The sequence below is a fragment of the Suillus fuscotomentosus genome, assembly GCF_016647785.1.
Source record: "Suillus fuscotomentosus strain FC203 chromosome Unknown F5891scaffold_494, whole genome shotgun sequence".
Lineage (NCBI taxonomy): Eukaryota > Fungi > Basidiomycota > Agaricomycetes > Boletales > Suillaceae > Suillus > Suillus fuscotomentosus.
In genome coordinates this window covers 1-11,699 of record NW_024540006.1, presented here as the reverse complement: position 1 = coordinate 11,699, position 11,699 = coordinate 1, and the positions used below count along the sequence as shown (strand labels likewise).

Genomic DNA, 11,699 nt, shown 5'->3' with positions numbered 1-11,699 from the left:
AACCGGGGACGGCGGAATTAGGCAAGTAAGAACTCTTCAAGGAGCAGAGTTAAAGCGAAGCCCGTGCTTCATATCCTGCAGCGAGGCAAAGGTACTTCTTGCTCCATCTGCAAACCAGAATGATCTGTACAGAGCTGTACAGAGCTGTACAGCGCACAAGCTCTACAGCTTGGTCCCTACTAGCCAGTTTGTCACAGTAGCTCCTTACTTTGTGGATCTCTGTACAGATACTCACAGACCACCCAGTAAATAACAACTACCTGTGAAATTGCACATTTTTTCACTGTCTATGTATGTACAGACACTCACAGAGCACTCAGAGAGCAATCATTGTGCACACATTCATTTATGTACAGTTCACCCAAGGTGTTTAGGAACGATGGCAATATATTCAATCACGTGGTACGGAAACATCAGTATACTAGTAGTAGCAAAATACGAAACAAAAAACGGCTCCCAAACTATGGTAGTACTGTAACTCGGACACAGGAATGCGAAGACTTAGTCGAGGACGATTTGTAGATGGGTGTGTTTGGTCTCCTCAGCGCCATCAAGTTTTAGACATGCGGCCCTGGGTGAAAATAATCAGCATCCGAAATTTCAATAAAAAAAGGTTGTTCTTGCCATCCTGTTTCAGCCCATTCCTGAAGTTGTGATACTAACCTGGGACCGTGATATGGATGTTGAAGAATTTGATCGATCATTCTGACCATCTGGCGGTATATCGGGCCGTATTCCTTGGCGGAGAACTTGGGATAAGATTTGCCGTGACCGTTTTTGACGAGACCGTCGAGGACACAATTGTACTATAAAAATGTCAATACATGATGTCAAGGCAGAAAGTAAGAAAGTACCGCAGCGGAAACCAAAGCCAAACATGAGATGGGCAATTGCTTGCGAAAGATATCTGGCCTCTTCCGGGCAATTCGATACGGCCCTGTGTAAAAGAATCCAATAACTGCGTCACGAAGGCCAGGATGAGCGAAATTCCTTGTTTTGCCCTAGTGATTTTAATGTATGTCGTCGGAGTCAGTGCACAATCACTCACCAATGCATCCAATCCAAACCGTAAAAACTCGGATTCCGAAAGTAATTGCGAAGCAGCATTCTGGACCCACGTTGCACGTTCTTGAGCGGGGACTGATGCGGGGGGAACAAGTGAGTATGCAAGAGGTGCTAAGCCTATGGCAGTTTTCTTGAGTTCTGATCGCCAGGTCGAAAGATCGTCATATAACTTCAATAAAGACCTATTGTATCAGCGAGACTGTAAATTAAGAGAGCGAAACACGTACCAATCGAGCCATGTTACACTTTTGCTCCGGCCAAACCCCTGGATTGCAACATGAAACAAATTAGCGCAAGAAGAAGCAAACACGCACCAGCTTCGAATTGTTTTCCTTCCTTGTCCCAAATGACTAAAGTTGCGATGAGAACTTCAGTTACTGACCCTGGAAGATCACCAACAAAACTCGGGAACGGATCGTCAAGTGCGTGTTCCACACGACATTCTCCCTTGGTGTGCTCAAGGAAGCTTTTCCAGCGCGGCCCGTACCAAGCTAATAGAGTAGGTTTGGGCCCGTCTTCTGACCGTTTCATCTTTCTGTTTCTCCGGGGAGCCTGTTGGTCATCAGCGTGCTCGGCTACTTGATGAAGCAGCTCAAGAGTTTCAGGGTCGGGAAGGCGGGGCTGGCCATTTTTCTTGTGGTGGGACTCCAATACGTCGCTAGGCTTCGAGGTATGCAAACGATCACTGTGAGCCTCGTTCAGAATAAAAACCATTTGCTCACCTCAGAACATTGTGTCTGTTGTTGCCGTTGCACTCCTACCAAAGGATCCAGAGAGCCCTTAAGAGCAAAAAGAATAAGTGCAATGCCAGTAAATCCATGTCAGCATACCTGGGAGTCACTGTTCTGGTGGACGGTCGAGGATTGAGAGTTTGCTACAGTGTTTTTATTGAGGCTCGTCTGAGCAGCCGCATCATCCTCATCGCGGGAGTACTGAAAATCGAATTCAGGTGAGAGATGACGAATGACTCGAGGCTGCGAAAGTAGCGATTCGTTTGAGAAGCCTGTAAGATTGAAAGAGGGAACAACATCAGGTGGATCTCAGTACGATAAAGGAAATTACCTGGATGGCCATTGTGACGTTGGTACCCATTCTCATTGGTGTGCTCATCCTCGTCTGACTCATCCTCGTCCTCTTCCCTCTCCCCATCCTTGTCCTCATCCCCATCCTCGTCCTCATCCTCGTCTCCATCCTCGTCCTCGTCCTCGTCTTCGTCATCGCTGTCGTTGGTGCTGCTGACTTTGGGTCCACTGTTCAATAGCTGGGATTCTCGCAGTATAGGTTGACGCCTGACATTGTTGTCCTCCTCGAAAAGGGCCGGATCCAAGTTTTGTTCCACGAAGGTGGTGAGTGGCGGTATGATATTGCGTGGGTTTGGATCACGAGCTACTTTCGTAGCACGCTTCTTGACAGCCTTCGAGCCAACAGTGACATGTGGATTGTTAGCCTCGTGAAGACTACGGCCAGCACTAGGAGGAGCAACGAAACCAAACCTTCCGCCAGGTTGGTGCATTGAAAGACCAGGACCTGTGTTATCAATGCTCGCAGGACCATTGGTAACCGTGAGTGAACTATAAGGCGGAGGAACCGCCTGAATGCAAACATCAGCATTAGTAAAAATGAATACTTACATGCCTGACCTTTGAACGACCCTTCCGTCCTTTACGAGCTGGTTCCGGAGCCTGAGGGTTCACTGGGATATTAGGACTGAGGGACGTGGAGCCCTTGGGAGGACGACTTCGAGACTGAGACTCAAGGACTGCACCAATCTTTTCTAGCTGGCTGTTCCTACCTCCGGTCCCTGCATTGGGGCGGCCAGAACGTCGTGGAGCACCATCTTCAACTTCAGCAAGGCCAAGGGAAACAAGTGGTACGCTGAGTGTTTCGGTGAGGTCCGTAGCCTGACGAGATTTTTTGGGTACACCTGCCCTGCCAGTTGAAGCATCTGAGCCTTTGCGCTTCGACCTCTTCTTCTTGGGGCTGTTAATAGCACGAGGAGGCATGATTGCAACTACACAGAGGATAGAGAAAGAGGTGAAGCCTGAGTCTAGCGATTCATCAAGTCGCAAACTCACCAGTCTTTTATATAATAATATCATGTCTCGGCGCCGGGTGGACCAACAGAACGGCCTTGATGCGAGTAATGGACAGTATTACATTTCAAAAATGCGTGCAACATCACACTGAAGCGCGTACCATGTAATAATCAATGCTGCATGTTTTGAGTGACTCATCTTGATGAGAATAAATGTGTGAAGTCAAGTTGCCAAGAAACATAATTTATAAGTCATACAAGTCACAACAACCAAAAACGCAGTACATCGGGTCAACGTGAGAATGAGAGTACAACAAAGTAGTAATGAAAAACGATGTTTACGTTGAATAATCAGCCTGTATGTATGCTAACCGTCTGACTCGTTGTCAGTCTCCGAAATACCATCAGCCTTCCGACGCTTGGGTAATTCCATGGGGAACGATTGCGAAGCGGCACGCTTCTCGACACGGTCTGCGAGAATAGCAGCAGATTTTCTGAGCGTCTCGACAGTGGAAATGAGCTCCTCGTCATCCGGAAGGCGGTCAAGATGAGTGTTCAATAATGTAAGGATGGTGTTGAAGGAAACAGGGTTCTCCATGTTGTCCTTCAAAGCCGTACGCCACTCCTTGGCGAGAGGGATTAAGTCTTTGAAGTAAGGATGGATCTCGTCTACAAGACAGCGTTCCTCCTTCTTAGTTGCGAAAAAATTGCCCTTGAAGGCTGCGCAGGATTCGAGGTCCATGTTGTTCCAGCGATCAGGTATTGAGTTTCCTATCATATCCTGGCGTACCTGGCCATGGGGGCCACAGAATTTGATGCAAATCCAGATGAAGACGAAGAAAAGTGATTCGAGGTCGTCTGAAAAGCATTGAATGACATGCGATACAGGCAACGCCAAAGCGTTTGAAGACGTTTTCGGGATATATTTCGGTTTCTTTCCGCCCAGCGCTGCCTGTTGTGCATCTGAGAGTTGGGCAAGAAGCCCGCGAGACATGAACGGGATTGTTCCCTGTAGATTGGACGAACAGATCAGTACTAGACGTACTGTAATTAACTGAACGCACTTACCGTACCACCGATGGCATACTTCAGATCTGGGTTGATGCGCACTGCGAACTCCCAGTCGATTAGAAACCCTTTACTACCACCTCCTAACAGATCTACAATCATTGCGTTATTTAAGCTGCAGTCGCGGTGTAGAACCTTGCGTTCCTCCACCGCCGTGCGTTGAACTGAAATTAGATATGTCAGTTCAAAGATTGCCAATCAAAAAAAACACTTTACTGATGACAATGTCCCTCAGCGCTTTCACAAACTCTTTAAGAGTTCGGAACATATGCAGGGGGCGAGCGCAGGGCGTCAAGACAAGTCGAACGTGTGAGCGACTGGTCCCTGCAATACTTAGGCGCTGCGGTTGTTTTCGATATTTGCTGGTCACATCGGGTTCTCCATTCGACCTTTCAACCACCCACCAATCCACCAACTCGGGAACGCCAGGGACGCCAGACATGCGCTTCAACATTTCGATCTCATTCAAGATCACCTGATCCTCCTTACCCTGAACCCAATGGTCTTTGATGATGAATTCCTTATCATCCAAAGAGACCAAGTAGCAGACAGTTCCGCGACTAACAAGGCCGCGACTCGCAAACAGGATCCTTGTGATTGTGTAGATCGTGTCCCTGACACGAATTTTGCCACACGGTTCAGGTGACTGAGCTGAATACGGGAATTGTGAAGGATGGGGTGTAGCAGAATAGATACTGTCAGGCTCCTCAGGCGCTTGGGATGCGAGGTTGAGAAGGGGGGCGCTGGAGATGGCAGTGGCTTGTACCAGGTGGGGATCCTCCAGATTCTTCATAGAAACGTGCATACCATCGTCAGCATGCGGCTCTGACTCGGACTCGGACTCGGACTCTGGCTCTGGCTCTGGCTCTAGCTCTGGCTCTGGCTCTGGCTCGGACTCGGGCTCTGAGTCGGGATATATCGTCTCGATGACAGCGCTTGGTGCACCCTCAACATCACCGGGTGGTGGATAAGGGAGCTCAGACGTGGCTGCAGCCATGACGTGATCTGCAGGTTGCCGTTTGGCAGGGAGGTTCTTGATCGGACGATAGTTATTGGCATGGCGTTGGGGAGGAGAAATGTGTCTTGTGAAGGAGACTGTCAAGTCATAGCCTATGCACTCGAGGCTGCCGAAACGAAGGGCAGCAATAATGTGAGCAACAATGCTTGGTTTTCGGTAGATATTGAAGGCAGGGGACACGACACCACCGGCATGATCGTAGAAAAGGACTCTGAGCTCCCGGTACTCGTTGGTGAGTGATAGTACAAGCGCAAAGCGCCTCCAAGGCTGCTCGCTCAGCATGAGATATGCATGACTATCAGCAGCTTTCACGAGTCGCAACGCAGGTTGATATGAACTGTGCGTCAGCTCAGCCGATACCCTGATATTCCCCCAATTTGCTGTGATCTCGTCTGACAAGAGGAGATCGGGTTTCCGCTTCACCTCACTACCAGGTAATGCTTTATGTGCGTGGGCCGCAGTCCACGTGCGCGTCGCAGTGGGGTTGGCTAGTAGTTTGGGCTCTGCCTTCGCTAAGCAGATAGCCAAAGCGTTGAAGAATGATGAGAAAATTTCTTCGTGAGTTGCTTTTGCGGTTTCACCGGTCCCTGCATTGCCCTCCGAATCTAAGCTTTCAGGTGGTTGAGAGTGAGTTGTTGATTCAGATTCGTTTGTGGGAGCAAGAGTTGGAAGGTCCCAGTTCCATAGCTGCGCATCAGTATCGTACAATGGCACCAGGTCATCTGGTGAATTTTTGCTGAATTTTGCTTTGGTACGTTCGTTGTGATAAAGGATGTTTTTGAGTGGGATCTGGAGCGTAGATAGATCCGGTAGAGGTATGCTGAAAGGCTGAAAGATATGAGAGAGCATGTGTCCTAGCGATTGCGAATTAGAGGGTTCATCTTCCTGCGTAACTAGACGATTTAGTTCCTCGGCCGTGTACTTGTTCATTGTAAGGGCATCGCCTGAAACAGCGGCAGGGAGCGAGACCAATGACGACAACTTTATTCCGTAGCCGCCCGTCCTGAAAAAGAACTGAGGTGGCATTTGTTCGGTATACTCTAAGCTATAATATGACAACGGTGGGAGCAACAAGATGCCCTTATCGCACGGCATCACTACATCCATCAATGCTCGTTGAACTAAGAATATATCAGAAAGAAGCTCGTTGACAACCAATAGCACAAAAGTTAAAAATACAGGCAGGAAGCTACATAGAGAGCGGAAAGAATGTGTTCTTGTCCCAAAATTTATTTACCCAAAACTCTGACGCGTGCTCCATGCTGTTCTGTGAGGTAAAACGGCTGTCTGCACTGGCTCCAAAGCGAGGAATGAGATTAACAGGAGCCTTGATCTGCGTCAGTGGTATAATATCGCCCACTAATGTACCGTTGGAACATTTCGCCCTTCTGATCGAGTGCAACTGTGTGGCAGGATCACGAGCGCTTGTTGTACCATCAAACCGGTACATATAGACAAGGAAACGGTCCTCCCATGACCAATCCGTGTTGATTCTTCCAACTGGACGCATGATAAGTCTAATTTGACCAATTGTGTGACCTGAAAGATAACAGTGAGAATGTATTCAGCATGATAGAAGGTTGTAACATACCACGAAGACCATGAGCAGGCCAAAGGCACCCTGACTCGTTGTTCACAATAGCTGAGTCGTACCTACCAGAGTTCCAGACATCAGAAGGCGGCACACAATTCAGGGTCTGCGCGGGCCGTATGATGCTACTGTCGTGAAACTCTGTGTCCTGTAGGCGAAGTTTGAACCAGATTTGAATTTTATCAAATGGCAGGGAAGCAGTAGGTCCAGCCCTCCTGGCTCCCCCAATTGTGTGGACATAATTCTGTCCGTGGGTAGCTTCGCGACGAAGAAAATCAGCAATGGCCAGCCGTAAGTCAGGAAGGCCGAATTTGATAGCAGCATCGTTGATGGAGATGGATCTGATGGATGGGGAATATGTGAGATGATAGGCCGTGCGTCCGATGACGAATGTGCGCAATGGCAGAGGGACAGTCCCAACCTCCTTATGCTGGAGGATCTTCACAATCACAAAGTAATTGGTGATTGGGCGCGAATGTCCAGGACATTTTATAGTGGCCGTAAATTCCGTGGGGAGGTCATCATCATCATCCGCATCAAAGTCAACATCATCACCAATATTGTCATCCTGTAGCCTCGAGCTTGCCATACCATCCACGAGACTCATTGCAAGGTCAAAGCGACGGCACTTATCAACCCGGTCGAGATGTCGACAAATTTGAGGATCATAGTTGTTGTTGTTGCTTGATCGCGCGGGGTCTTTAATCTCTGTAATGTGTGCATGCTCTGTTGTGTCTGCAGTCCATTGCATGGCGACACCAGTGTTGCGGATGCTGGGAACTATACTCTGCATGAGCTCCAATTTTGGAATGTACCAGTTATCGATAACTTTGTTCTTGTTGCCTCGACGAAATCCTCCAGCTGTGATAGCGTGTTTATTGGCGTGAAATTCATCGAGGGCTCCAGAAATGCGCTTGATGTCGTCTTCATCAATACGTGGTGACTGGATGAGATACCGAAATTCCATCAATGCTCAGACAGCAGTGATCACAGCACTAGGTGCTGCGTCCGCACTGACTGCAACGATCGAACGCTGAATGTCACGTTGAGTTCGACCTGTAACCTGTTTTAGCTTGGAGATACCACCGTAAAAATGACGAAAGCCAGTGACGGGCTGCAACACAGAAAACCGGAAATCAATTTCCATATCCCCGACCGCACAAATCATCCACTTGACGTCGTGATCGTAGAATTCTCGGTGAATGAGATGCAGAAATTCTGGAGTGAGGAAATGAGACGGTTCACCAAGGGTCCAGTCCTGCCAGAAAGGTTTAGAGACACCGTTCAGGCGAAATTTCTGCGCTTCGCGAAAGAAGGCTTCAATATCGTTGGGATCTGCCCTTGTTTGAACGACAGCCAGCTGTGCAAGTGTGGTTGATTTCGTGCGAGGTTCGTGACGGAAAGGGTCTCCGAACTGCTTGAACATGGCCATGGTGACCGGAGATGTTTTCCCACCGACAGTAGCTAGCATCATAGCCTCTGGAGTGTCGACAATATAGCTTGCCAGGGGGGTAAAACAATAGCGGCTATGTCCAACAGGGTCTGATAACATGACTCCTTCACGTGCAGCCTGCTTGAGTGGACGCAGGACGATATCTAAACATTCATGAATTAAGCGATCCTCGAGTACACCTCGCATGCGTTTATTCTTATGTATAAATTTAGGTACGGGGAGCAAGGCGGTGAGTACAAAGGAGTTGGACGATGTCTTGAGTCGTGTGGACATGTTGATATTCGCAAGGCTGACGAGAAGCAGGTGTGCAACTCTGTCACCCGTCATCGTGGATATATTTGTTTTGTCGGATGATAGAATGGTTCCAAGGAGTGTTGCGCCTTTGGGTAGGGCAGACTGTTGAGAAACCATTAAGTTCAGCGACTGGTGCAAAACATGAATATATACCTGCATATTCCATGCATCATCGCCTGTCATCCATTCTGAATATACACGACACAAGCGTTGTGCAGTAGTATAGACCCTGCGAGGCGTGAAGTCTAACCGATCGTGAAAAAAGGGATGATTCAGAATGGCTGAAATACAGTCCAAGGGATCACGCCAGTACAAAACGACGGGTGATTTGGTGGGATGACTCGTAGAGAGCACTTGGGACATCCAGCGTGGACCACTGGGCAACATTTCTGCTCTGCCTCGCAGTTCCTTGGCCGAGGAAAAAGATATTGGAAGACCCTTAATCTTGACAAAAGACTTATCATCGGAATTGTAATGAAAATGAAACAATTTGCTTACTATGTCGAGTGATAAAAAACTGTCTATCTTCCCCATGCTCAATCCTGAGCGCAGTAACCACGATGCAATCTCCCAATCCTTCCGGCCACTGAATGGGTAATAGGGATTCTTGGCACGGTACACACTATTCTCATCAGAATTGAATAAGTCGAGGAAGGTGTACCCCATGCCATACGTCCGAGAAGATTTGGGATATTGGTCGACGAAATCTGAGGCACCATTCGGAAGTAATCCCTCCTCAGAGGCCTGGCCACCACTCTCACCGCTACCTTCAAATGACTCGTCTCTATCTCCGAATGTGAACTCAACCTCAGCCTGAGGCCCACCACCGGGAATATTCGGTCCGTCCAAGTCATCTGTATTCATAGAATCGTCAGATAGGTCCCGCAGACGTATTAAATCCTGTAGCCAGGTGCTACATCCTGAGCGAGGCTGGCTCATGTGACGAGCAACAGCAACCTGATCTCTGAAACTGGCTTTACCGCATGAAGGACACTGGAAATTGGACATGATGGTCCTCGCAAAGTCCGACACTCGTGAGTCGTGAGAAGCCCAATTCATAATCAACAACTTACTCTTTGTTTCTCTGAAATGTCAGCCCCACCAATCAGTCTTAATCTCAGCAATGATATCCCATCATCATCTTCGCGCCTGATGCCTTGTACGCGCACACACTCTGTTCAGCAATGTCCAAGTTGTCACTCGTGTCGTCACGATTCCAGCGGTATTTCTGACCTGTACGATATAGCCGATGGTATCAGGTCAATGGTAAGTCAATCATATTGTATCGCATTCGCTCTAAGTAACATGGTACTTACAGTCAATCAACGACACCGATGAACTTGAAGCCAACCTCGTCATGGACCTAGCGAGGGCGAGGCGGGATGTATTTAGGGCGGAGAAGGTGCTAGCGGATTGTGTAGTGCGAGAACGCGAAATCATGGCGAATCTTTCTAAGCACCAGTCCGACGTTTCGAAGAAAAAGCTCGACAAAGCAGATATAGGATTAGGGTATATGCGAATTACTTTTCAAAAATACGGTCTTTCTCACCGTTCACTTGCGCCATGCAGTTTGCAAGGTAAGTCATATCTGTTCACATTCGCCACTGCAAACTTCATGTCTTATCACAGAACAATCCAACCGTCGTGTATCAGTAATTTTAGACTGATGACTCGAGCTATTCTTATTCTTTTGTGTTCAAGTTCGGCGCGCGCATTAGTAGTACTAGTATGTACAGTACTACTACTATATATTGGTATTTCGTTGAATATAATGTTTGTATCGTAATTGGGGACAATGTGCAAATTCAAGCTAGCAATTAAAAGGAAGTTCCGAGCCTGCTACTACTAAGTACTAAGTACTAAGTACTAGTACTACTAGTAGACTTCAACACTTTAAAAAGATTGAGGCCGTTGAGCTGGAAACCATTGAATTTATTTTGAACAGTCTGACCCGGTTGTGAGCTCTGTGACCACTTTGGCGTCTGGGGCTGTACGTTCTGTGAGCTCTGTCGCCACTTTGGGTGGCTGTGGGAAACTGTCGAAAATTACCATATCTGTGAAGAAATTTCTAGTTTGCAGATGTCCGCGATTTCTTTGTGAGAAAGGTATCAACGCCGGTGACAAACCAGATGTCCGATGACTGAGCTTACGTAGTAGCAGTCATCCTCACGTGGAAGATGCATTCGCATGGTGGTCAATGCAGAGCGGTTCCAGTGATGTAGGAATCTGTCCCATCACAGAAAGAAAAACATAGTGATCAATTCCTCGTTATCATGATTTGTCATGATTTCTGCCATGATGCGTCTGTACATATCGTCCAACAGACGTGTTCCTTATGCAGATCTCTAGCAACCACGGCATCAAAAGGCATCGGAGTGGTATACATTCAAACAGGCCGTCGGATTTGCGAGCAAGGGCGTGGACATGTATTATTGCACAGGCCTGACAAACTAGTGGAAATGTTAAGCTGGATGCCTTGTTTTGTGGATACACGACGAACATGTGGCGCGGTGTGCAGTGCATCGCAGATGTCTTCCAGTGGTCGAGAAGTGACGAGAATACAGAGGTTTTCCAGTAATCTGATTACCCACAAGGACAGCTTGCCGGAAAGCAGATGAAGAATCAGCTGTCGGGGATTTGCGTGACTAGGTGCAACAAGCCCCTCCTGCGTGCATTCGAAGCAGAAGATTCTAGAGCCCCAATCTCAGTAAATCATTCGGCTGTTGCATGGGTAATGACCAACTTGCCTTTTCATGCTGTTCCGAGCAACCATAGGACGCGGGGAACATCTTTCCCAACACTTTCGAGCCAGGACTTGATGTCGGACAGCATGGCTTCCCGAGTACCTGGGAGACAACGCTTGGAGGTGTTCAATTCTAGAATTAGCTGCATACTTCATGTCATTGAAGGCGAGAATCTCTAGTATACGAGTCGTTGAGTATCAGAGAATTCAGAGGAAGTCTAAGCTCTCCGCTTACCCATATGGTGAATAGTCACGGTACAGCAAGCCACTCAAATTGTTACATGCAACAGCTCTGAATCACGGTATCCATTTCAATGGAAACGTCCTTGCCGAGTTGTGTCCCTGTGCGAATGTCTTGATTAGTCTCAACCCACGATGCGGTCGAATCAACTCACAAAACTTCTTCGAATCAGAGTAAAATAAAGTCTACAC

At 47.9% G+C, this 11,699-nt stretch overlaps 3 protein-coding genes across 3 annotated transcripts; 1 reads left to right on the top strand and 2 right to left on the bottom strand.

Annotated features, from left to right (window-relative positions):
* Nucleotides 1–501: 501 nt before the first annotated feature.
* Nucleotides 502–3,068, bottom strand: F5891DRAFT_990702 (uncharacterized protein; the record flags this gene model as incomplete). Its single annotated transcript, XM_041378093.1, has 10 exons — nt 502–571; nt 664–806; nt 855–1,001; nt 1,049–1,234; nt 1,293–1,330; nt 1,380–1,750; nt 1,788–1,822; nt 1,896–2,068; nt 2,128–2,656; nt 2,697–3,068. 10 exons carry the CDS (start codon nt 3,066–3,068, stop codon nt 502–504), a joined length of 2,064 nt encoding a protein of 687 aa, XP_041216183.1.
* Nucleotides 3,069–6,375: 3,307 nt separating this feature from the next.
* Nucleotides 6,376–9,532, bottom strand: F5891DRAFT_1133420 (uncharacterized protein; the record flags this gene model as incomplete). The annotated part of the gene is made up of 7 exons (XM_041364758.1): nt 6,376–6,725; nt 6,778–7,720; nt 7,757–8,137; nt 8,315–8,626; nt 8,678–8,968; nt 9,023–9,378; nt 9,415–9,532. 7 exons carry the CDS (start codon nt 9,530–9,532, stop codon nt 6,376–6,378), a joined length of 2,751 nt encoding a protein of 916 aa, XP_041216182.1.
* Nucleotides 9,533–9,613: 81 nt separating this feature from the next.
* Nucleotides 9,614–10,191, top strand: F5891DRAFT_1203325 (uncharacterized protein; the record flags this gene model as incomplete). Its single annotated transcript, XM_041368956.1, has 4 exons — nt 9,614–9,790; nt 9,843–10,033; nt 10,094–10,101; nt 10,154–10,191. 4 exons carry the CDS (start codon nt 9,614–9,616, stop codon nt 10,189–10,191), a joined length of 414 nt encoding a protein of 137 aa, XP_041216181.1.
* Nucleotides 10,192–11,699: the final 1,508 nt, after the last annotated feature.